Raw genomic sequence first — 26,532 nt, forward strand, 5'->3', positions numbered from 1 at the left:
TTTGTGCTCTTTGAGGGTTCTACATTTCCAATTCAAATAAATACAGCTTTCAGAAAATCCGAAATGGTTGCATGTGTTGTTACGACTGGATCATCAGACCTTTCCCCCTTGCCACACTGGCAAACAGGTAGGATCAGCAGCGAAGACAACAGCTTTAGTGCAACTCCACAATTCGCAGCCATACAGTCACCATTAGCATATGCACCAGGAACAGCTTCTGCGGCTTGAAATGGCATAGCTGTGATTCTGACAGCTATTTGCTAGCATGGAAATGGCTGAAGAGGGAGAGGAGGAACAGAGGCAGGACCAGAGATGAGTCACATACCATCATAAAGTGCTTTTGATCATCATGCAGCCAGCTTTGCCAGTGCTGATGTGCTGAATTCACGGTGGTGAGCCAGGGGTGTTGAACCCTTTCAGCCTAAGGGTGGAATTCCATGTCAGAGAAGCTGTCGGGGGATGCTTTCCAGTGGTGAATGGGACTGAAGTCAAAAGTGGTGGGAGCAAAGGCAAACGGGGCAGGACCCAATACCAAAAATAACAGCATATTTCATCTTAAAGCTCTTAGGGTGAGTAACTAGGCCGTAGGAGAGGCATTTCAACCTTTTAGAATGGGGAAAAAACTGCCTCAAAGCCAAAAAAACACCCAGCTATTGGTAGTTGGAGGGAAGGGGCTGGGGCCATCTGGGGAACCTTGGAGCCTGGATTGGGACCCCGGGTGGCCTGATCTGGCTCCCAGGCCTAAGGGCCTGTAGCCCTGGGGGAAGCAGCTATAACAGGAGGACAACTGAGCACAGCCAGATGGGCACATACTGCTTAACTATTTTGCTACAGTTGTATGGGTGTAACCTACACAGCACCAATCAGGCCAGGACCATCCTTTGCCTCTTAAAATATATTTCTGATATGTCATAGAAATAACACAATCAAACTGAAAGACCTGGTGCTGTTCGGACCTGAGAGTCTCAGGTCCAAACAAACTGGGAAAACTGAATAACAAAGCAAAGGTTGCCAACTCTTCATGAAGCCTCCTACATCTTTGATGGTTGGGTAGGTGAGTACATTTTCACAGGAACAGCTCTACAGTGCCTGGTAGCATTGTGACATGACAGGTTACAAGCTGCACAACCACTACAGAAGCCCTCATTTGAAAGCTTGGCTGTCCCTAATCTGAAGTCTGTCTCAAACAGCAATACACAGAGATCTTTGGTTGCTCCTAACACATTTATTTTGGTTTACTTTCCATTTAAATGGGACTACATCGGAGTAAATAGAAGTTTGCAGCCTTAAAAAAAAAAAGGTTCCTACCTTCCCCTCATTAACTTTCAAGGAGATGGGGCAGCCTGATCTTTCAAAGTGCTGTTCCAATTTACGCCCCCCTGAAAGGAATGTTGCTTATGAAGACTGTGTGGATTCATGATGTTTCAGTGTTTCCAGCAACCCTTACGGGTGGTTCAGATGCATCTTGGTTTGGCATTATGTAAAAGAGCTTCATTGGAGTGTGGTCCAACTTCTCCCCCGCCCCCAACCCCTGTCCCATCACAGGGCTGATGCCTGGTTTGATGGGGCCCTCGGCAAAGTGCCCTCCACACACCCCAGTATGCCCTGAGGAAATGTAAGTAGGTGTGGTGGGCCAGCTGCTGGGCTCAGCACTTCTCTTCTCAGTGCTGGGCTGCATACTGCTGCCCGTCCCTGCTGCTGCCACCTGGAAAGCTTGCCAGGCCAGGTAGCTCTAGGCAATGTACACTAGAGCCCAGAGGCATTCTGGAGTAACAGAGATGGTGGCAGCTGTTGTACTTCATCGGTGCTTCTCTACTGAGTGCAGGGCCAAAACAAGGATTAAAGCACAAAAAGGAATGATGGTGTCGGACCCTGGCATTTTCCATAACATGCTGCGGCCTGGTGCCAGTTCTGCTCCCTCACATGCTCATCAGACTTCCTTTCTTATTTTGCAAACTGGTTAATAACAAATCCATGGTTTGTTACTAAAATGTAAGAAACATGGAGGGAGGGGAAATACAAAAGCTTGTGAGCACAGGGCTCGTTCATGTAGCACCAAACTATGGGTTGGTACTATGTCTGAACTAACTCTTACAGTACTGTTCTAACACAGGAGGAGAGAATATATTCTGCCTCTATTGAATGTTTAGAATAACCCACTGTGCAAAGTCTATTTACCTGCTGTAATTTAAATCACTGTTTTTATGGTGTCCCTTTTAGGACAGACAATAAGCTGAACTCCTGCCCCCCCTTAACACTTGAGTATTTTGAATGAAGTACAAAATTGCTCCCCCCACCCATAAATAGTACATCCCCTGAAACCACAGCATAATACAAGATCCCACTTGAATTCCAGCAGCTACGGCACCTCTTTCCAACATTTATCATTCAGGAAAGAACACACATCTGTCAGCAAATTCAATTTGGCATGCTTCAGTTTTCTAATAGGATTCAAAAACAAGATAGTGGAAGAGCCTTTTCTTCTTTTTGCCTACTGCAGAGCCACTTCCAAATTTGTCCAGAAACCAGAGAATAAGAGGTAACTCTTGTTTCCATGTTCCCCACCAGGAACATGAACAAAAAAACACTTTAGAGTATATTTTCACACATGACAGTAAAAGTGCCTTTGAGCCTCTCTTCTGCTATTCATGCATATTTTTTGAATATCTTCCATGTGGATCTGAATGTGTGAAACCCCAATTTTTCATTTGACTAAGGGCTTTGCAGGGAAGCATTTCAATTTTTGTGCACTTTTGCCATCACCTGTGAAAAAAAGTATTCTACTTGAATTGGATTATTGGTCCTTCGTCCAGCAGTATTAGTACGGAGCTGTATAAATACAATAAAAGGCTGTGGGGGGTGTGTGTGTGTCCTTTTCCATACTAACTGAAGGGGAGCTTGGCAGCAGAGGCTGCTGGTGGTGAATCCACTCCAGGTTTCAGTCAGAACTAGTCAAAACTCTAAAGGAGTTATCCAAGGTGTGAAGAGTTCTGACTGGTTCTGACTGAAACCCGGAGTGGATTCACTGTCCCACTGACATCGGAGTCACCAGCCTCCACTGGATCTTGGGAACTCTGAAAAAAGGAAAACCTTTCACCTGTGAACAGAGGAAATGTGAGTGAACTAGAGTGGTAATGATAAAAGCGTGATTTTCAAGATATACTTTGTGTGAAAAACATCATCGGTCCATTTGCAACTTCCCTATGACGGGCAACACCACCAAAGCCCCTCCTTTCCACTTTTGACCATTTCTATTCCCTTTTCCCCAAGAATGTTGTACTCCGTGCTGTGATAGCTGGAAGGACTTTGAGGGAAATACTGATCTTATTTTAAAAAGTGGATCTAATTTCAAATCAATCACGGGAAGGCCATTAAGGTTCAAGAAGTCTGCAGTGGTAGAAAATATAGCAAAGGGCTGAACGAACTGGCTGACCTTTAATCCTATCATTATTATCATCATGATTTTCAACTTCTTTCACTTGCTCTTATATGTGCAAGTCATAAAGCTCTGAGCGGGAACCAGCAGAGTTAAGTTAAAAGTCACCAACCTCGGTCAATCCAGCCCCCATTCTCCTACTTGGGAGACCCTGGAAGCACAAGTCTCTAGGCCCCATTAATACCTTAATGAAAAGAGGCTTCAGGTCAAGACACGGTTCTGAAGCACCATTTCTTTCTGGAGCCATGCTGCCTTCACGCAGAACAGACTGGGCCCTCATAAATCCTGGTGAAGCATAACAGAATTCAGATTTCTGGGTTGAACTCTGGAAAAAGCTGGGGGCATTGAGAGGAAGGAAAAATTGTCCATCCATCGTAAGCTATAAATAATCACTTCGCGGTATGTGTTTGTTTTTCTGCTTAAAAAAAAAAAAAAGGACTGAAGAAAGTTAGAAAACACTCAAGCTGTCATTATTTCAGTTACATAGTTCTGAGCTACGAAGAAGGTGCATAACGCTTCTGGTGCTTGTGTTAGAAACAGTACTTTTTCACCTTCCAGTGCCAATGAAATAAACACACGTTTTTGATGATGAACTGCATCCAGGCAGACATGTCTGTTGCTATTGCTTTTCATGACCATCCCAGAATGGAGAGTGCACTGGAGTTCACAAGATGTTCTGGATGCATGTGTATGCGTACGTGTGTGTGTGCACATGGGAATATGGGGATGCTTGTGTACACCACTGGTCCAAATCTTACAGAGCTGATTCTGTTTCTTCCCCTCCCCACTACTGCCCTTGAGTTTAGTGGAAGGGACTTCTGATTTTCTTTTCTTTTCTTTTCAGGATTTCACCTCTTCACAGTCTTGGTCAGTGGAGAGCTCCACATCAGAGAGTCCAACCTCCATTGCCATAATCAATGAAATATCTGAATCGCTGCTGACTGCTGGTTCCTGCTCACCTGAAAGAAGAAAACAACGTGGAAGTTAATTGCCCACAGTTCTTTGTAAGTCAGCTCCAAATTCTGGAGGGGTTGCCTTGTACTGAGTGAGACCACTGGTCCATCTAGTGCAATATTATCTACTCCAGGGGCAGAGAGAAGGTAGATCAGGGTCTACAGGTAGATTTTGGGGTGATTTTCAGTAGATTTCTGATTCCTGATGCTTTAACAATAGCAACAAAAAGCCTTTCTTTCTAAACTAGACTGGTGAAATCAAGATAGCTTGGGGGAAAACAGTAGTCGATGTGTGTGTGAAAGGATTTTTGTGTAAGCTCCAGTTCAGGTATTGCAAAGAAACACCTTGGCTGTGGATGTACTCAGAGGCTCTGTGTTCCTTATATGTCTGGCTTCCTGAGCCAATGTTCTGCACCTGGCTCTAGTTGGTGGTCTTCAGGGTTCTGGTGGGAAAAAGTGTCTGTAAGCCTAAAGTCTGTCTACCCCGGTCTCTGCGAACTGGTAGCAGCTTTCAAAGTCCAAGATGGTGGTCTTTCCCAGCCTTGCTTTTAAGTGGAGATACCTGGGCTTGAACCTGGGACCTTCTACAAGCAAAGCATGGGTTATACCAGTGAACTACAGCCACTTCCTCTGTGTGTGTGTGTGTGTATGTGTGCATAGACAGACAGACAGACAGACAGACACTGTGTGTGTTCCTGTTCCCCCAAACCTTACCCCATGCCAGCATGTCCAGCCAATAGAGTCCTGGATGGCCTTGGGCAATTAACTATCTCTCAGCCTCAGTTCTTCATTTGTAGTTTCTCAGAAAAGCTTTTCCAAAGCTGATGCCCTCCAGATGTTTTGGACGACAACTATCAGCCCTGACCATTGGCCATGCTGGCTGATGGGAGTTGCAGTCCAAAACATCTGGAGGCCATAAGGCTGGGGAAGATGGTCTTGGACCACAAAGCAGGTCTTCCTTGAAGACCAAAGTGTCACATATTATTTCCTACATAGAAGTGACTTCTGTGAGGGAATTTCGTTAATGTGTGAAGCATCCTTAAGACTCTCTCACACCCAGTCCATGGCCTTCTGGGTGCCTAGTTCTCACTATATTTTTGCCCAGATGGCTTCTGCAGCAAAACAATAGTGACTGCTTTATTTAAGCAACAATGGATGAAATTGTTACTGCACTGACAGAGAAATCCTATGCATGTCTTAGACGCAAATGCCATTGATTTAAGTGAGGCTTACTCTCAGGTTAACGGGTATTAGGATTGTAGCCTGAAACAGCTAGATTTCCTGTTGGCCCCATCAACAGTTGTGCATGAGCATATTTCTCACCATCCTTGCTTTTTTAAATTTAAATTTCGGGAATGAAAATGTAAGCCACAGAAATCAACCTGAGGTCCAAAGTAAAACAACTTATCTGAAACCAAAGATCTATTGAATAAATTCACATTCAACCAGTACCAAATCTGCAGAGTTGTAGTGAGCACTATAGTTCAGCATAACTATCCCAATTCAAGGTTTCAAAACAATTATTCATTCAAAGCTACTTGAAGTCTCTTCAGTTTTCTCTAGCTTTGTCCTGTAATGAAACTCTTTGTGGAATAAATACCTCTTTGATATAATAATCACAACAGCAATTATAGAACACACTGGGTAAAAAAAAATACAAAACCCTGTTTCACAGGTACAGGTGTTTTGAAATTATCTCCTTTGTATTGTTACAAAGCACTTAGGTCTTTGTACAATTAACAGCAGTACTGGCACTTTCAGCCATCTTTGTCTGTGTCTGGCATTCCCCACCATGCAGAAAAATGCATGCAAAGTGGGATGCCAAATCCATTTTTATCAGAATGCTTCTGTAAATGGAAGTATGTTGCTAAAAAATAGGCATGGTATCCTGTTTTCCAGATGTGACTCTCTATATAGTGGGGAACATCAGAGACCAAATAAGCTTCTGCAATCTAGCGCCCTCCAGATGTGTTGGACTGCAGTTCCCATCATTTCAAGCCAGCATCATAGCAGTTGCAGTCCAATGCATCTGGAAAGCACCAGGATGGGGAAAGCTATACTAAAGAGTTCAGGACGTTCAAATCTACTCAAGAACAAACAATGCTCTGAAGATGCGAAGTGCTTTAAAAAAATCCAAGAAAAGATGATTTTGGCTTTTTTGCTTCAATGTCTTTCATTTTACAAAGCTGAAGCTATATAATAGCTCTTAAACAGATGGTGAAATCTGAAGATATTTTTGATATTAACAAGTAAAAGAACAAATCAACAAGGCATTGTCCTTCACTTAAATACAAATGGTGCTGCTGGGTAGCATTTGGTCTTTCATAAGCACCAAGAAGATATTCTGTTAATCTGGAACAGATGCTCTAAATAAATTTAGTAAAAAAAATTGGAAAGGTACGGAATAGCTCTCTCACAATTCATCATTAGGGAGGCTCGAGAATTTTGTTCAGTTCACGTTATGAAGAGAACCGATCTGATTTGCACCTCCTGAACTAATGCGCAGATCAGACTGCATTCTAATTTCACTCTTCTCTAGATGATGCGAAGCAATTTTTGGCTTTAAAAATGCATCACAATACATATAAAATGCATAATTTACACTAAAATAATATGAATGCATATTTGATTACAAACCATATTTTAACAAGCATAAAAGATATATGAATTTTCATGCAGATTCCATCCCTCACCGCCCCCAAAATAAATGTAGATTAATGCAGAAACAGGATGGAAATGAACACGGACTGAAAACAGACTGATCTATCTCTATTCATCCATCTCTTAAAGGTGTGGAAGAAGGAGACAAGGATAATAGAGCTGTACTTACACTGACACTTGCACATTGCATATGAAGAGTTCCTCATGTGCAACTGCAAAGTAAATGGCTTGCTGCAAATACAAGACCAGCTGAATTACCAAAGGAACATTTAAAAAAAACAATCTGAATAATGGGAAAGCATAGACTGTTGACTCTGATTATAGGTTTGTTCCATTATTTTTGGCTCAGCTTGGAAGGAGTAAAAAGAAGAAGGCTGAAGGTAGGGATGTACGAAAGTCACCTTCTCGACGGGATGATTCGCGGTGGGGGGGAGGCACTCCACACCTCCCCCCGAAATCCTGATCCGGCCGGCTCCACTCCGCGGAGATTCCGCACAGCCGCCAGCCGGGGCCACCCGCAGCCGGACATCCGGCCGCTGGGCAGCCTTCCGGAAAAAAAAACCCCGCATACACAAATGGCAGCGGCTACAGCGGCCGCCATTTGCGTTCCATTTTTTTCATTGTTTTAGCCTACGTAAATATTTACGTAAGCTATTACGGCGAAAAAAGGGGAACGCAAATAGTGTAGTGGGCGCTATTTGCGTTCCTTTTTCTTTTCGCTGTTTTAGCCTACATAAATATTTACGTAAGCTATTACGGTGAAAAAAAGGGGAACGCAAATAGCGCCAGCTACGCTATTTGCGTTCCCATTTTTTTTGCCGTAATAGCTTACGTAAATATTTACGTAGGCTAAAACAGCGGAAAAAATGGAACGCAAATGGTGGCTGCCGTAGCCGCCGCCATTTGCATACGCAGGTTGTTGTTCTTTTTGTTGCCGTGACAGGCTACGTAAATACTTACGTAGCCTATCACAGCAGCTTGGCCGGATGCAAATGGCGGCCGCTACAGCGGCCGCCATTTGAGTCCACAGCAGCTGGCCAAGAGGCCAGCTGCCGCCACTGCTGCCACCAGAACATCCGCCCCAGGTAAGCTTCGTCCTGGGGGGGATTCTGTGGGGGGGCGGGGGGTGGGAGGCCATTTCGCCACGGGTTTCGGGGGGCCGAATGCCAGTGCATTTCGCCTCTCTGAAATCTGTGGCAGAATTCTCTGCCATCCCTAGCTGAAGGTTACCTTTGTTAAGAAGAACCTCAAGATTTAAGTTGTAAATCAGTATAGCAGGATTTTCAGTATGCTGATGACAATCAGTTTTATTTGGACAGTTACTGTACCTGTACAGTAGCCTCATAGCATGACTTAAGTCAAGGAACAAAGCAGTCTACTTCAAGAGCTTAGCAAGGCGGGATGTGATAATGTGGCAGAAGATAAGGACTAAAGTCCAGTTGAGCAACTACTGTGCCCATCAAATGCACTTTAGAAAACTGACACAACTTACTTCAAAAGGGCATAATACTAAAATGGTGCAGGCATAGCCTAACGTACATAGTAAAAGATCAGGAGATAAAGCTGTACAGGACTATGAACTGAACATGATTAAAGACTGTAATTGGCTTTTCCACTCCCTGTTGTGTTACCATTGAGCTGTTATCCAGACAGTAGCTTTGATAGGTGCTTTGAAAACTCATTAAAGGATTTTCCAGTCCATCATTCAAGACAGGTCAGTGATTGACAGAGGCTCTTAACCAACTAGTCTCTTAGGAAGAAGCCCAGAGAAGAGATGGCACATTAAAGAAAGGAAAAGAGCTAGAATGCTACAGGAACATGGCCCACAAGGGAAAAAGGAATGATCAGGGTGATGGGAACCTCTTGCTCTGTTCCTGTTATCTGGTCTCAGGGAGGCTTTGGACATTATGAAGATCTGTACAAAGATGCAAATGCAGATGTGAAAGTGAGGAATGTGGGAAGCAGATGCTTCTTACCATGTGGGAGAGGCGTGTGTTCCTTGTGCAGGCATTACATGGGAAGGATAAAAAGAAGGCATGGGAGTAGCTCACTCATCCATGCACATTGTTTCTTCACAATAGCTGACACCATCCTGCTTTTCAGGTTTCTGACACTTGGAATTGAATTTTTTTTTTGCACATCTGCTAAAAAGGCATTTTATCTACCAGACTGGTTTTAGGAAGGCCTTAAAATATTATTTTACTGTGGCTTTCTCTTGATAGGACTGCTGTTGCTGTTGGTTTTATTATTGGCTTTTATTGTTGCTTTTATTTGCTATTTTGTTGTGTTTATGTTTTTATCGCTTTTAATATTTTAACTGCTGTGAGCTGCCTTGGAGGGGCTTCTGCCCTGAAAGGTGGCCAAGAATGTTTTTAAATAAATAAATAAATTTGTAGCTCCAAACACCATTCATTGTTAAAGACAACTGAGTGGAGACTGTGGGAAAAACTAGATGTTACAAGGAACTCTGTCATTGTTTTTTAAACTTTGGGGAAAACAAATTCAAAAGCAAAATGAGCAGGCTGCAAGTCTGAGCGGAGGAAGGGTGGACAAAGTCTGTTTTATATTTTTCTCTCCAATCACTTTCCCCCTCCAAATTACCCTCCTCATGCTGCTTTTTTAACTATGGGTGAAAAAGCAGCTGGGAGAGGGTGATTTTTGAGCTGGAAAATGACTGGAGGAGAAAGGGTTGAACACTCTCTTCCCACTCACTCTTTCTTCATTCAAACTCACAGCCTGTCCCTGTTTTTATTTTTAGTAGAGGAAAGAAGTATGCAACTCTAGGAATTCGTCAGCAAGAGTGGATGACAAGAATTTCAAACTCAGCTCACAGAAAGTGAACAAAATGAGCTGTGCACTGGTAGATCTGGAAAAAATATATAAAGATCTTGATATTTTCCCCTCAGATTGAAACCTTCAGGTATCTTCTCCCAGAGGGGTAGCAGTAAAAACAACAAAGAGTCTTATGGCATGTTAAAGACAAAGTATCCAATGTTAGTCCTTTGTAGAGTAGACCTACTGAAATGAATGGGACAACTAAGTCTTGACTAACTGAAGTCTCATTCATTTCAATGGGTACACTCTATGTAAGAATAACATCGGATACTGCCCTAAGACACTTATTCTGGCAAAGACGAAGACACTGATTCATGGACATACATTAATCAGATAAATGTACATCTAGGATAACTAAATATATTAGCAATGGCAGGTGGCAGAAAAATAGCCAAAACCAACTTTAAATGATCACAATGGTTGCTTGCCATTAAGTTGTATTGTTCATGGTATGGCCTGATGCCATGTCAAAAAGATAACCTTCGTTTTCAAGGGTGCTTTTTCAAAGCTTCTGCAAATACCTTTTACTTTGTACTGAGTTATGTTATAATTAAATCTAAATGTTTTTGGTTCCACCTAAGTAATTATGATACTTTGTTCAGATAATAATCATGTTACCAAAACTGTAAGCTGCTTAAAGTTTATACTCAAAAGCAATTGAGAGAGAACTGTGTGCGTATGTCCATAAAGGGAAAGCCAAAGATTGGGAAATGCTTCAGATCCCTCATCCTGAAAACATTTTACTGCAGAGAAAGAGAAGCCCGCACAGAGACATTTTGAGGGTAGGAAGTATATAGCAAGAAAGATGAATGTATAGAGAAGGATCTTCCTTAAAGAATATGATGCACCTGAAGTTCATATGGCCTGAAACCACCCTGGAGGATAGAGTGACAGTTATGTGGTTAGAGCGTCAGATTAGGACCAGGGAGACATGAGTTCAAATTCCCACTTAGCCATCAAAGTCATAAATTTTTTTTTAGCTCCCCCCAATCAGATGCCCTCCAGCACTAACCATGCTGCCCAGAACTGATGGAAATTGTAGTCCAAAACATTTGGAGGGCACCTGATGGGGGAAAGCTATTTGTTACATAAAGTATAATACGTATATAAATAAGGGAATCTATCCATAAGGTGAAGAATAGATCGTTTGGAAAGGAGAGGTTGGATTAAAAAACATCCTTCATGGACATATCCAAATCATCTAAGTCGAACGTCCTCAAAGGACAAAAAACCAACTTGAATTTCGGAGTCAGTCAATAGATGGATCTGGAGGGGTCCTACAGGGAGTTGTGTGGGAAGGGATGCCCAGACAAAGATGAATGGGCTATGCCTCTTCCAAGGCCTGACACAACAGAATGATGGATCGAGAAAAATAAATTCTTGAGATGTTTTTGATGAGCATCTCTATTTCATAAAACCATTGCCCAGGATAAGGGACTGATTCTCCTTCATGTCTTACAGCTCCATGGTAGCACAGTGTTTCCTATTAAAGCAACCAAGTTACACTGCTGTAAAAATGATGCAATCTAGCAGAGATTTAAACTGGCTATCCCTGTGGTTACCTTGCAAGGCCAAGGGCTTGTCTATTTGAAATATTGCTATGATACAATTTGTTTATACTCTATAACATAATTTGATATCCACAATTGACTCTGTAACAAATTGATTCTTGCTACACAGCAAGCCTTTTTGTACATTTGTTCTGCATTCCACCTGCCCTGCCCCAATTTCCTACTGCTTCTAGCAGGGGAATACTCTTGTGAGGGTCTTTTCCTTTACATTTGTGTTAATTCATATAGCACTCCCTTCTATTTAGGAGTAAAAGCATCACCGCTGTTGTGCATCCTGGTCCAGGGACTGTGTGCTTCAACTATTGACTATTGCTCATTATTCTCTCCCTTGCGCTCCATGCAGCAGTATAGTGGAGGCAGGGCTCACAGGGATGAAGCCCTGGCACTTTTTCATTAGCAGGGACTCTGATGTCATCTGCCACCCCCCCACAGAATTCCCTGTTCCCTCTGAGCTTAGCTGCGATCCTCACTGTAGCTGTGGGGGGAATGAATTTTCCCAGCAACAATATATTGTTATTGTTCCATGTTGGAATGCAAAGTATTTGGGATGACTTGGGCTGGAATGGGTAATTAAGACCTATTTGCTTTACCAAAGACATGCTCCTGGTGGAGATGAAAACTCCTAGAACTGATTTGTTGATATGGATCGGCACAGTTGCCTGAAATTTTTGGACTGCCCTTGGAGACTGTCACAATGAGCTCCTGCATTTCCGAATTTACCAACACAGTGCTGTGTGTGTGTTTTGTGTCTGTGTAGTTCAATCCAGCTGGGTGCGTGGATGTTTCTGTTGGAGGGGAAGGGGAGATATAATGAAGGAGCTTAGGGAAGGCTAATGGGTAATGTTGGGGTGCTAAGGGAGTGTGCAAGGGGGCTGGTTAAATGAGAAGGGATCTGTTCATGAGGGCTGAGTTGAGAGGGTGAAGCTTCCACAAAGTATCATATTTTGAAAACCTAAAATGTTTGTGTTTGAGTGAGTTAGTGAGTGAATGGGTGAAAAAGATTTTAACACCCCTGCATTTTTTCTCAGACGCCCAATTGAAATACCACTGTCTTACTCTCAGCTGTACTGTTTTTGGATCCCAGTTGAAGGCTGTATATCTTACAAGGTTGTATAATCTTAGAAGGGGGCGTGGCTGTAACTGTCACGAAGGGACCCTGCACTTCTGAATTTGCCACTACACTACTGTCTCCATGGGCTGTTGCCCCACAGGTACAGGATCCATCCCACACACTGTTTTGTGCAGACAACAACGGAGGCCCATCCCAGGATCAGCAGCGATGATCAGGATGCTCCCAGCTATTCCTCTATAGGGTTGACAACCTACTAGCTTCGGGCAGAGTTCCGCAGCCATGCAAGCTCCTTGATAATGATGAAACAGATGCTCCTAACATGGAGCTGATACCATAAGGGACACCGCACCTGCTCCCCTGCTGTCTGTGAAGCCAACATCCAAGGCACTGGAGCCCCGTAGGTTGGCAATTCCACATGTATCTTTCTCTTTCAGCATGGGAGAGGGACCTCTGGCGCATGGAGGTTCCCCATCTCGCCTATGGTGCCCCCTTCGATTCTCCCTGGAGGAATCCCCACCGTTCAACAGCAAGGATATGGGCAGCAGGGAACTCAGCTGGCACTGAGGAGCACTGTTCTCTCAGAATGGAAAAAGGGAAAATGTGTGGAGGCGGGGCAATGTCAGTGGGTGTGGCCACACCCACTGATGTCATCAAACCCATAGAGGACCCAGCGGGAGTAATTCAGCTACTTAATACTGGTTGCCCACTCCTGCCTTTCAGGATCCATTCCATCCAGATGCTGTCCAATGAAGACTATGGCTTTGCCACATGCGTTGTTTCTTTGTTCATAGAGAGTGGTAAATAGGGATCCCTTTCCCACACCTTAGAATGATCTGGCTTCAGTTGGCCTCAGGGTTGGACGCTGAGGGGCTGGGGCAGTGGCCCCTATGCGCGCTGCTCATTCATATTCCCTGGACTGTAAAGGGGAAGACTTTTCAGAGTGCACAGTGGGATGGGTACTGCTGCCAGGGTGTATGAGGCAGTCAGTTGGTGGAGTGTGGGAAGACAGCAAGGAGCAATGAAGCCTGCTGGGATGCTACACAAAAAGACTGGCCTGCAGGAAAAATACCAGGGGGCAGGGAACTGGTCACACGGTTGCCAGGGAGAGGGCGTGGGGCAAAAGGGTTGTCTGATCCATGCTGGAGCCAAACTATTGATCCATGTAGCACTCCTCTTGATTGGCTCAGGTGTGCCTCTGTACAGGGTGCAGGGGGAGCTCCTAACCTTTCCTAGTGTGGGGTTGAGCCCTGGATTCAAACCTGGGCCACCTGCATATAAAATGTGGGCTGTTAGGGCTCCTCCTGCAGCCCCTGTGTGCTGGTGTCTATGGTTGGGTCTTGGGGCAGACGCTCCAAGGTGTATCGAATTCCTTTGGGTGACTTAAACCAAGTAAACAAATTAAATAAAGATTGATGGATCTATGGCAGTTAGACATGTTATCGTCATGGTCAGAAGCAGCATGCCAGATGCTGAGGGTAGTGATCACTGTTCTGTTTTGATGAGCATTCAGAGGAGGTCTGCTATTGGAAACACAATACCAGACTAAATGGGACAGCAAGCAATTTTAATGGTCTTATGGTATGTCCTAGTTGCATGTTTACATCCCTGCTGTGCTGAGCTAAATCTTGTCATTTAGCCCTCTAATTGCAACTGGAGTTGATATGTTGATATACAACTTGTTCACTTTGCCTTCATTATAATCATGTTTTTCAGTGATGCTACTGTATCAATAGGTAGCCAGTGTCTTCCTCACTGACATGAACAAATATGTGACAAGTTTCTAGAACAGCCTCCTACAAAGTTGCCTTGGCTGCAAATGTGATTTGATTTCAACTAGCTTCCACTGCTAGTTTCAAATTAATTTTCTTGCCTTTGGCACCTTCAGCTTATATTTACATTTGTAGAAATAAACTTTGAGGTAAAACACAGATTCTGGATTAACTCCAAAGCACATTGATTTAAATTTTACTAAGCCCACGAGTCTAAGAATGCTTACTTGGAAAAAAACGTCCGCTGATTTCAAAGCAAGTTATTTCCAAATCAATGTATTTAAGACAGAACTGCAAGTAACCTAAGCTAAATGCTTAGGAAAGTGAAAGTATTTTGCATTTCCTCAAGGCATAAAAATGGTGCATTAAGTACTCACACTGATATTTTCTATGTTTACTGCTTTTACATTCCATATATATGAATACTATGAAGCTGGCTAGATATGGAATTCTCTGTTTGGAAAGTATTTGGAATCAATTTCTTGACATGTGAAAATACTAAAAAAAGAGTGGCATTTTAGTATGTTTTGAAACAGTCTTTCCCAATCTGGTGCCCTCCAGATGTTTTGGACTTCAACTTCCATTAGCCTCATCATGGTCAGGAATCTTGGGAATTGTCCAAAACTGGAGAGCACCAGGTTGGAGAAGGATATTCAAAAGACCCTATGTTGGGCATGGAACATTAAGGTGACTTTGGTAGAATGTAGTTAGTTAGAAAAGCTAACTACAAAAGGCCACAGGAAAACGACACTGATCACAAATGGATGAAAACCAAGTAAAGTGGTTTATTTTCTTGAAACAGTTTGAGATAGACAGTGGCATTACTTTAGCACTCCAAAATATTATGAAGTAGAAAGGTGCAGTTCATCCAACGTTCTGTGTGACTAAATAGCAACAGAGGTCTACACCAACCATAAACAAAGGTTGCACAGAAGGAAGTACAGCTCTGGGAGCAATCAACGGATACAATAGAGGCTACAAAGCATGTACTGCACGTGAACCTACAATGATATGCTGTTATAATGTAACAGTTATGCCTCCAGTTTTAGATTCGTGTTTAGGTCACAAATTATACTTCTCTCAACAAGATGGCCACCACAAAGAAGCAAGTTTCAGAATAAACTTAATTTAGAAATTGAGTCTCATTGCATTTTACACTGTACAGCTGCTGACTAGCTTTCATCTTGCGCATTCCAAGGTTCCTGAGGCAAGTAAATAACCCATTGCTGTAGTCAGATCCTGAAGAATTTCTTCCTTGCCTCATAACAGAAAACAGCTTGTTTTCAATCCAATTCTTAAGACTTTCAGAGCAGTATATGCTTCTCTGGGCAGGGTGCCAGTGACTGTCAAACCTGCCTCAATGGAAACCTCTAGACAATTTTTTTTCCAGAAGGGTGATGTATTGGATTTTAAAGGCTAGTATGAAAAATGTCAAGTAGTCATAATTGTAGTGACGCTGTGAACATGACAGGGAGAATGGGCCATGGTGTTATTTTTTAAGACAGTGTCAAGAATGGGATAGTAGAAGCGGGAGCCATGAGGGCCTCTTGGGCAGTCACGTATGAAGTAGCCACCTGGAAGTTGATTGCCTTTTGGCCATTTCTCAGCCCAGCAGCTCAAGGCCACGGTCTGCTCGGGCTAATTGGGAAAATGATAACAGCCGTGCCTGGTGGGAAGATTCAGCCTCTTTGGGGAGTGGAGTGTGGTGTCCTGGGACTGGGCTTTGATTGGGTGTTTCAAATCTGCCCTGAGTTGCTAGGGTTGGGCAATAAAAGGTGGGTTAAGGAAGGGGTGGGTGTCTCTTCTTGGCCCTGATGGTACTAGGGTGTGCTGCTGGTCAATGGCTATCCTGGGAGGCCCATACTTTGGTATGTATAGGATAGATTAGCTAGCTTTATTGTTTTGCTCTTGGGAGTGTGTGCCTTGGTGTTTCTGGTTTTGCTTTGAGTATTGTAACTTGCTTGTAATTTCTTATGCAACCTACCACCTCTCCCCTTTCCTTCCTCTCTGTTCCTTCCCCTAATAAACTTTTATCCAACTTCCAGTTGGTCTGGTGTGTCCTGTATAACTTCAGTGCTAAATACAGTGCCTATTGGCCTGGGAAGGGAGCTACTGGGTCAGTTTTGGGGAACTTGTGACCAAGTTGGGCCTGGCCTGCCTTGCAGGCTTGTTGGGGTGAGACCAACAATCCTTCACAACAGGCTTATGCATTATTAATATTAATCAGAGGCATTGTCACACAAAAAGGAGGAGGTTGTTTATGTAAAATAATAAGAAAAGAGAGAAGGACGAAAAAAAGGAGAAAGCCAGATATGGCTTGTTCTTCTAGTGCAACCTCCCCAAACCTGGTGACCTCCAAATGTTTTGGACTACAACTCCTATCATTCCAGCCAGCATGGCCTATGGCTTTTCTTTTGTTAAAAAATGGGTAAGATAATTTCTGGCTAAAGGTATTAAAATCAGGGATAGCAAAGTGAGAATAATCACTGACAGTATGGAACTAGGAGAAGGAATTAATTATGTCAAAACCATGAAGTCTCCCAAAGGATTGAAGAAAAATGAAAAAAAGCAAGTAGAGGAGACACTGGATAACTGGAAACATCTTCACAGATGGTATGACACATCCTTGCTCCATGTCACTCTGGGCCAAACTAGACATGACACCATTACGCAATAGTGTGTGGTGTGTGTGTGTTTTAGAGTAAAGAGCAGGTATCCCCCTCCCCAATCCAGATTGGTGCCCTAACAGGGGCGGTGTGGAGGTGGGGCCCTTAACTGTTTGTTCCCCTGCTGCAGCCCCAATCAATATTGAAATGACAGCACCTGCTATTTGCATCAAGAGGAAACTTCTCATTGGCACTGCAGGGTACTGATCCAGATCCCCCCCCTCGCCAGGTGGTATGCACTAGAGCTGAAGCAGGGCCCCCTTACTTTGCAAGGCCTGGAGCAAGTTGCCCTCCCCTCTGGACAGCCCTGCCACTGAGCTGTGGTCCCTTTCACCATTGTTGGAAGTAGCTGGAATGTGAATATTACCACTTTCTTCAGACAATGACCTGGTTTGCACATAATGCCAATTCATGAGTTGTTTAACCCATGAATTGGTGGGCTGTTTGTTGAGGGAGAAGCAACCCAGAGTTTGAACAAAACAACAAACCATGGGTTAAAAGTCTGGGTCATTTGTCCCTCAACAACCCAGAATTCCGGGTTTGCACGTTGCATCAAACAACTCAGGAATGGGGTGTTCCTAGCTAGTTGATGGAAGCAAATGCAAAATGGAAGTGGAAAGTGAGCAGGATGCCATGGACTCATTTGTGTGCAGCCCAAACGACTCATGGTTTAAACAACCCATTGGTTGTTGTTACACCCGAAGTGAGTCATTGTATACTTGAGCTTGCACATAGGCCCGAGTAGGCGGCTTTCCTTCATAGCCTCAGTTAGCAGGCTGCATAAAACCAGGGCAGGGGCAACCCCTGCCAGGCTACAAAAGTATACAGGTGAGACTGCATTCTGCCTGCCGGCTACACGGCCTCTAAAAACTCAATACTGCAAAATACAGCATCTACTACGGCATTTAAAATACTATAATTTTAAAGCAATACAACATTAAGTTCATTCAAATTTTATACAAAGAAGTTTTGGAAATGGAACAGAATAAAGTGAACTGTAGGAAAATAGGGTGATGATTTCAGATGGATCTGTTTCAACAGTTTTTTCTCAGTTTCCATTGCAAGAATATGAATGAATAAGAGAAAAAACTTCTTGGGTAGTTCAATATTCAACTACAAGTTGCCATTTTAGATTAAATGTCATAGCAGATTTTCATAGGAACAACCCAGGAAAATCAGATTTCTGAAATCTCAGGGAGAACCTCCACAGGAAGGGAAGGCTCTTCTCTGTAATCAGTTGGAACTCCATGTGTAAAGGATGAAGACAACAGAGGGAGGGGGCTGAGCTAGTGAGCTTGTCTCCATGCCCTCTCCTCACATGTAAAGCTTACTCATGATAATATATGAATAGGGCTATTATTTCATGTAGAAATAAAAGAAAGAGAATGGTGATAGCATTTTTCTATTTAACCAGAATTCTACAGGGAAAGAGATTTACGCATTAGCCTGATCTTCAGTAATGAGATGTTGTTTATCTGCCACATTTAGCATAATTAAAAAAGAAATAATTTACACAAATGAAAACCTGTATCTTTCTGGTGCCAAATAGAAGACACCAGAGGTGTAAAGTATGTTTGTCCTGTTTGAGAGACAAAAATACTTGTTTTCTTCACCACAGCTTTTCCTGTCGGCCTTCCCTTTAAATCTGTTCTATGGAAATGTTATTAGTTAAGTGAACAGCTGTGACAGCAGGAGTCAAAAACTCCAAAGCGGGCTTTCATCAGGATTATGCCCTTCAAAAAACAAAACCAAACAACCTATTTTGCAGCTTTAAGGGTCTTTGGCCTTAATCAGAACCTGATCCACAAAACACTTAACCTGGAGTACTTGGACTTAAATTCCTTCTATCCTGTTTAGTTCAAGAGAAGCAAACTGACTTCCATTCAACATCTCCATCTAGACTGCTGTAGACTGGGGGTGGGGGGAGCGCTCCTGAGAGAGAGAGCAACACCTACATTCCTATGGTCTTGCTATGACTGAGTGAAATCTACTCAATGACGACATGAGCAGAAATAGAAAGTGAATGAGCTCCTCGGATGTCATTTTAGAAGGGCAATGACTTATGATGAACTCTGAGTAATATAAAATAGGTGACAAACTCTGGCAGGTAGTGACTAAAATGCTTGTTGAAACTAAATCACTGCATACCACACAGTATTTCTAATATGCAACTTTGGGAGGAACATCATCTTTAATTGAAACAACAGTTCTTCCCAAAATGGTTCTTCACATAATACCTGCATTAATGAGTCTAGTAAATTATTTTTTTCCCTTTAATTATATATTCTGGTAAAGATTTTCTCATTGTCCAATATGCTTCCCTTAACTGCTCGCTTCAGACATAACAGCACTACAGAGTAGGGGTGTCAGAGAATTCTGCCACAGACTCCAGTGAGGCTGGATTCTTTAGAATTCGCCCCCCCCTTGGAATCCGTGGCGGAACGGCCTCCCCCCCCCCCGGAATCCGCCAGGGACGGAGCTTACCTGGTGGCTCTGGCTGGTCTTCCAGCCGGCCGCTGCTGGGCTGCTGCGGCAACAAATGGCGGCTGTCGTAGCGGTCGCCATTTGTGTGCTTGCAGTCAGCCGTGATAGGCAACGTAAGTATTTCCGTAGCCTATCACGGCAAAGAGCAGGGACGCAAATGGCATAGCGGCCTCCATTTGTGTCCCTGCTCTTTGCTGTGATAGGCTACGGAAATACTTATGTAGCCTATCACAGCTGACTGCAAGCATGCAAATGGCGGCCGCAGCAGCCGGAACTCTGTCTGTGGCTGGCCTTGGCCGGCGGCTCCGTAGAGCTGCCACGGAGCGGAGCCGGCCGGGGAGGATTCCGGGGGGAAGGGATGGAATGCCTCCCCCCCCCCCACGGATTGCCCAGCACGGAACAAGTTAAGTGTTTCGTACATCCCTACTACAGAGAGAACAGGAAGTGGTGATGTATTTCTGTCTTCTCCAACAGAGATTTAGAAATATTGGATCTTCCTCAGCCAGGAGGTGAAGAAAGGAGCTATCCATAAAAATATGGCACACTTTTTTAATGTTAATTTCCCAACAACTCCCATCACACACTGCCTCTTTTTAACCAGTATCCCATCTCTTTTTCATCACAACTTTGTTATCCTGCTGGCTTGATGAACATTCAGAGATGGTCCCACGTACCCGATACCGAGATATTTGCTCAACTCCCAGGCAAGGGAGAAAATTCTTTTTCAGATGAAATAAAGATACAGAGGAACTGATGTGACAGTAGAGCATGCAGTGGCATATTTTGGACAATGTTTGTGCACAATTTTGGGCCTAATTGCACATGAATTCAAAGCTTGACACAGGACTTCCAGCTCAACTCATGACTGGACAGTCCTGTTTTTAAGTTATGATACTGGGACTACTTCTTTCCTTCCATAGTCTCATATGACTTGATGACTGACAGAAATTATGTGGGGTAGGCAATTTGTGGCCCTCCAGATGTTTTTGCCCACAACTCCCATAATCCCTCATCATTGGCTATCCTAGCTAAGGCTGATGGGAGTTGTAAGCCAAAACATCTGGAGAGCCACATATTGCCCATCCCTAGTCGAATGAGTAGATTAATTAACTAAAGATTTAATTAATTAACTGCCAAAGGGCAATTTTAATTGATGGGGCTGCAATATGAGGGCATTGTTGCTTGTTTCTTTAGGTCATTATGGTTCTCTCCTATTATTGGAATAAGGAATGAAGAATATTACAGATGGCCTTTTCTTCTTACTACCAGTGAGCGGTAGCTTTCATTTATTAAGTTGGTAAAAAACAACTTGGACTTTCTTTAATATCGCTAATTGACAACCCCAACAAAAGCAAAGTAACTGTGAAGGTCTTCTCCTCAGAACTAATGGAATATTTGAGAGAGGGCTTTTTCATACGTTGCAACATTTTCTTTTCTACAGCTTCGCACAGTAAGTTGAAACTGTTTACCCTGGTTACTCTGTGTGAGTCACTCAGTCTGCCAACTTCCTGTTTCTGAAGTCTCAGAAGAAGTTATTTTTTTTCAAAGAAAGAAAAACCAGAAAAAATTATTATAAAGGGACATAAAATGTAGCAGGAAACCCACAGTAGATTACTAACTGTAGCTACCTTTAACTTATTTTTGAATGCAAGTGGACCTCCTTTCAGACATTATTCAGGGCTAAATGAATCTATGCTGGGAGTAGGGGGCAGACAGCTGAACACATAGGGGGTCATAACACAAGTTCCCGTGAATGTTAGGCAGGCATTGTAGTATGACTGCTAACATTTAATGGTGCCATCAGCATATCTGAATCTCCCAGGGATGAATCATACATCCATCATTTGCGTCTCCAAAATATTCATCTTCATTTTGTTTTAGTTCTTATCTAAAATCGCCAGAGTTGTTTCTCCTTCTTTCTTGAACTTGCAGAATAACAATTAAGGGATTGAGCAGCAACCACAGATCAGAATCTTGCCATACTTTATTACTGCTGTACAGGAACTGATTACATGCAACTTTTTTCATACAGAAGTATAGTACACAAATCTAATTACATTTTGAAGAAGGGTTTCTAGTAGAAGGAATACTTTACTGAACCGTGGTTTGAAAATTCCCTCAACACTACTGACAATGACCCAGTTTGCACATAAGGCTAAACCCCCATGCTCTGCTCCTCCCCTCCCCAGCACTGCCACAAAGAGATTGGAAGTTTCCACTTCCCTTTTATATTAGTCACAGTTTAGCTTTACAACCCCAAGCTGTAGTTAGAACAGGTCAGAATAATAAACTATGGCTTGAAATTGGCTTGTTTTCACTAACCATAGTTAAGATTAACCACAGTTTGTTTCAGTTTAGCTGCATTTTAGTTAAAAATGGAACCCAAACCTTCTAACTCCTCCTTGCAGCCACACTGGAGAAAGAGAGGACAGTGTGTGAGCCCAAGGTGTGTTGCAGCTTGTTCTTGTAATGTTAAGCCATGGTCCAGCTACACACAAACACAGCCTCTTTGTTTTAACTGTCAAAATACAAACAATAATCACCAATTTTTACCAGTTTGTAGAAATCTCTTCTCACCGAGGCATAGTGACTAAACTAAGTGATTTCCTTTTTTTTTTTTTGCTCTTTTTGTAGGGACTACTTCATGTCAGTGAAAAGTTCTGTTTAGCTGGAGAGCTGACACTGTCTGTCTTGAGGCTCTCAAGAGAATGTTGATCAGGTTCCACTTGCACTGTTGCTTTCTCCTTAAGTCACATTCTGTCAAAGGACTTAGAAAGCTACGGATTTGTGTGAAGCTTTGAGTCCAGCGAAGAACTCAACGTTTCACAAGAGGACTGGAAAATAATTACAATTCCAACTTTTATGTAACTATTCTACCTTCAGTGCTCGACAAAGTGGTGGAAATGCTCTAGTGTAGTTTAATTTGGTACATGTGTCATATCAAAGCAGGTGAAGCAGAGGTTCCAGAGTAAGCAGATACGGACAACAGCATCACCCCTCCAAAGTACGGCTGGTTAACAGAGGCTTTGTAGAAGCTTGTTGGACACCGCAGTGCTATCCTCGTACTGATTTCAGTGGAATCTATTGCTAGGAATGCATGCCAAGGATCACAACAATGTGTGGACAAAAAGCATGAGTAGTTACCTGGTATCTGGCAAAGGAAAACAGAAGACCTAGAATGGTAGTATAATCAGATATTGGCAAGGACTGGGTATTTGTTGTGGGTGCTGAAACGAACATAACCTTACCTACTCACCAGTATGTGCAGGATTGGTTGGAACTGCGGTACTGTGGAATTTGCTAAAGCCAACAAGCAATTACACCTCTTTCAATTTCTCTCTGTACTAAAAACTTTTATGATTGTTATTGGTTTCATCTGTTCAGTAACGACAAACAAGGAATTAATTGCTGTTAATTTTCACTCTTTTTAAATGCATTTTGTTATAGCTGTTTTGTTGTGTGAGGTAATCTTTACCTTACATTTTGTATTGATCTGCTGCCTTGTAATGGTTATTTTTTTTATGTTCCTGGATAAAATGATAATTAATAAAGTGTGTGTGTGTGGGGGGAGGTTATTGTGGCTGCTGGAATTACATTTTTTAATTGTTAGATCTGGAGGCCACTCAAATATGCTGTGGCAGCAAATATAAGACACTGCAATGCTTGCCGAACTTGAGGCCAGCTATTGTGGCCTGAAAAATCCAACCCTGCTGTGTCCCGTTGTGACGTAGAAAAGTGACATATAAAGAGTAAATGTATAGCAAGGCTGGAAGAGCAGCCTTCTGCAGGACTGGAGCTAATGGAAAGGCAAATGCAAAATGGTTACAGTCTGAAAACCACAGACATTTTTGCACTTGGTTGTAGAGCTGTCCTGAGGAGAACAGGAAAAGTACAACAATGCACAGGACCAGCAATTCAAGGATTAGAGAGTGACAACTTTTTTCCCCAGAAGGTTCCTGCCAAGGGCCCCAAACTGACACTCAGTTGATGCAGGAGGTCTCTGAATATGCACCAAGTGGCTTATAACTAGGACCAGACTGAATATTCAGTAGTGAACATCTTTGGTATAAAAATAGCATGTGCAGGAGCGCAGAAATCCTTCTTCCATGTGTGTTTAGAATTGTTTGCAGCCACTGTGTTCCCATCCCCTCCAGTGCAATTTTCCTCTTCATCACAGTATGCTCCCAACCAATCAGGGATCATTTAGTGAGCACGATGATGCTATGATGCCATGTAACCAATCAGATATTGTTTGGAATGGATTCCAGAATGCATTTTGGGAGGTTTAGTGGAATCCATAATGAGAAATCCAGTTCTGCTGGACTATTTCCAAATGGAATGCAGAGGTTCCCCATATTGCTACTGAAAATACTTCAAAACAACAGCCACAGAAGCTTTTATGAATCACATTTATAATACTCATTCTAAGCAAAGAAGGTAAGAAACAGGGACTTACTGCTTGTAGTGATATTACTTTCCCCAGCCTGTGGAAGAGGATCTGCATCCTGGATGACTTGTAATACTCCAACTGTCCGGACAGGAGGATCCAATGCTACAGAACTTTCATTCACAGTTATGTCACTAGCTCCTGTAATCTGATTGGCTGGTGGCCCCCCTATAGAAGCTTCAAAATCTGGAGGGATGTCATCTACACAATCTGCATTTGGCTAATAGGAATAAGAAAGAAGAGACTCATGAGAATGGAAAGATTCTGAATGGAAGTTTGGATATGAATTACCAAAAGAAAAGGTTTGCTCCCATGGCTTTATTTGTAGCTCCATGCACTGCCTCATTATAGATTTTCAAGTATGTATTTTGGTTTCTCTTTAAACAAAAGTAAAAATCACGATATTACTTTGTATATTACTTTGTATTTTCTTCTAAATGGAAATGGCCATTTGAAGAGGATTCTTACTCTGATTTTTATGCCAGATGTTCGTAAACACCAACTAAAACAGTAACCCTGCTTTGGAAATGTCTTCACTGAAATTTTCATCTGAAATGGATACAAATGGGACAAAAATACAGTTTTAAGTATTCTGCCACATGATATGCTTACCGGAATCCCTAGTGCTTTTAAGATGTTCATTTTACACATAGGGCAGGTGCGATGGTCTAGTAGCCATGGATCAACACAAGATTTGTGAAAGAGATGCCTATAAGGGGGAGAAAATGACATTAAATTCATTTCTCTCTCTCTCTCTCTCTCTCTCTCTCTCTCTCAGATTTTGAATATTTTCCATTTCCCATATTTGGTGAGATAATCTATTTTGAAAAAGCTCAGAAGTGTCTTGCAGCTTAAGAACTATACTGCTAAAGGTATATCTGCGCAGGAAATATTTTGGTCAAAAGAAAACCTAAAGAATGAAGGCCTACGCTGAAAAATGGAAGTGTTTTAGATTTAAAACATTTTTGTCAATGGAGCCTGGCTTTACAATTACAAACATTAAGCTAGAGCAGCATTCCCCAACCTGATGGGAGTTGAAGAACAAACCATCTGGAGGGCACTAGGCTGGGGGAACTTGATGTAGATGTTACAGCAGCAAGTGTGCATCTATTATTTCATGGATTCATCCCATGGTGCAATGTTTAAAGGCCTGTAAGCTGATGGCCAAGGCCAGTGGAGGCTGGAGGCTCTGATGCCAGTGGGGCAGTGAATCTGCTCTGGGTTTCAGTCCAAACCAGTTAGAACTTTAAAGGAGCTATCCAAGGTGCTTTGGATAGCTCCTTTACAGTTCTAACTGAAACCCGGAGCAGATTCACCGCCCCTCTGACATCAGAGCCACCAGCCTCCACTGGCCAGGGTCAATCTTTGAGTTTTATTTTGTATTATGTAGGCAGCATATAAATGTCCAAATAAACATTTAAAATCCTTTTGAAACTTTTCATAACCACTGTAAGTTCACAAGAAAACACAAATCGACACTGCACTTTTAAAAAGAACACCCACACGCCTCCAATTTGTTTCTGAGTGGGAATGCAAATGCTGTGCAATGTGTGAAATCATACTAGAAACTCTGCCTTTGTTTTAAGGCCAAACATTGCAAACTGTATCTGGTCACAGAATAATGTTTCACAGTCAGTGGTTGTTTGGAATTCTAACACAATACAGCCTTCTTTGGCTATTGCAATGATCCTTGGCTTCAAAAAGAAGACTACCTGTACTGAGTTACTCCAACTCAACAGCTGCTAAGATCATATCTTTTGCACTTTCAGAAATTAAATGAAATTAGATTAAGATAATAGGAAAAAGTCATGGCCTGCTCAAGTGAGCAGGAGCTTTGCCTTTTGACTTAATTATGTGGTTCTTTTATGTCAGAATAACGTCAAATAACATTTTTACATCTTAAATGTAAAATGCCTGTTTTCTAACACTAAGGTTCAAAAGGAACCTGGTCCATGATCCAGAGGACATTCCCCCAACACTTCCCACGCTATTTATCTGTGTATATTTCCCATCCCATTATACCTAAGGGCTATTCATAAAACATATCCAAGTACTATCAATACGCAGAAGGGGGAAGCAGGATTGCGTCTGCTGCCCCCATCGCAACCTCTACATGTTATAAGCTCTGTGCGCATAGAACTAACATGCATATATAAACTGTGTACTTGTTGGCTCTGTATGCACAATTGGAAATGTGACAAAATGCGAGATTCCCAACTGCAAGGAGAGAACCCATTACATACAGTATGAGTTGTACGTGCAAGAGCCTATCGACATGTGTAGGGTGAGGTTTGGAACATTGGACATCGATTGCCCCCTTTGCAATGATTGTTGTCAGGCTTGGGCTATAGCCAGCAATCTAGGGTGAGCCAGAAGTCTGAGACCAGGAGCAGTGGGACCAGTCAGTAGACAGGACTGAAGAATAACCAAGGATGTGAGAACACGCCAGAGCTCAGGAAGACCTTAACTGGAATAAGAAGTCTTTTGTAGTCCTTCCTGCCAAGGAGGACACAATGGCAAGCCTGCATAGGCAGTTAATCCACAAAGAATCTGTTATCTGCAGTTCAGTGGTTCACCACACCAGATAGCCAGACAGGGATCTAGCAGTTCCTGACAACTGTACATAGATTTGTTTTGT

General features: G+C 42.7%; 1 protein-coding gene across 1 annotated transcript in view; it reads right to left on the minus strand.

Moving 5' to 3' along the window:
- Positions 1–1,208: 1,208 nt before the first annotated feature.
- RNF150 (ring finger protein 150) overlaps positions 1,209–26,532 on the minus strand; it is a 156,871-nt gene continuing 131,547 nt past the window's right edge. The window contains exons 5-8 of the mRNA XM_084856125.1: positions 24,507–24,603; positions 23,904–24,114; positions 3,035–4,395; positions 1,209–2,929 (exon numbers count right to left, since the gene is read on the minus strand). Of these exons, the coding sequence (XP_084712251.1) occupies positions 4,277–4,395; positions 23,904–24,114; positions 24,507–24,603 (427 nt within the window). The 3' untranslated portion in view covers positions 1,209–2,929; positions 3,035–4,276. The remainder of the gene's footprint in view (positions 2,930–3,034; positions 4,396–23,903; positions 24,115–24,506; positions 24,604–26,532) is intronic.

The sequence above is a fragment of the Heloderma suspectum genome, chromosome 5 (assembly GCF_057233095.1).
Source record: "Heloderma suspectum isolate Gila_16-S chromosome 5, 16-S_ref, whole genome shotgun sequence".
Classification (NCBI taxonomy): domain Eukaryota; kingdom Metazoa; phylum Chordata; class Lepidosauria; order Squamata; family Helodermatidae; genus Heloderma; species Heloderma suspectum.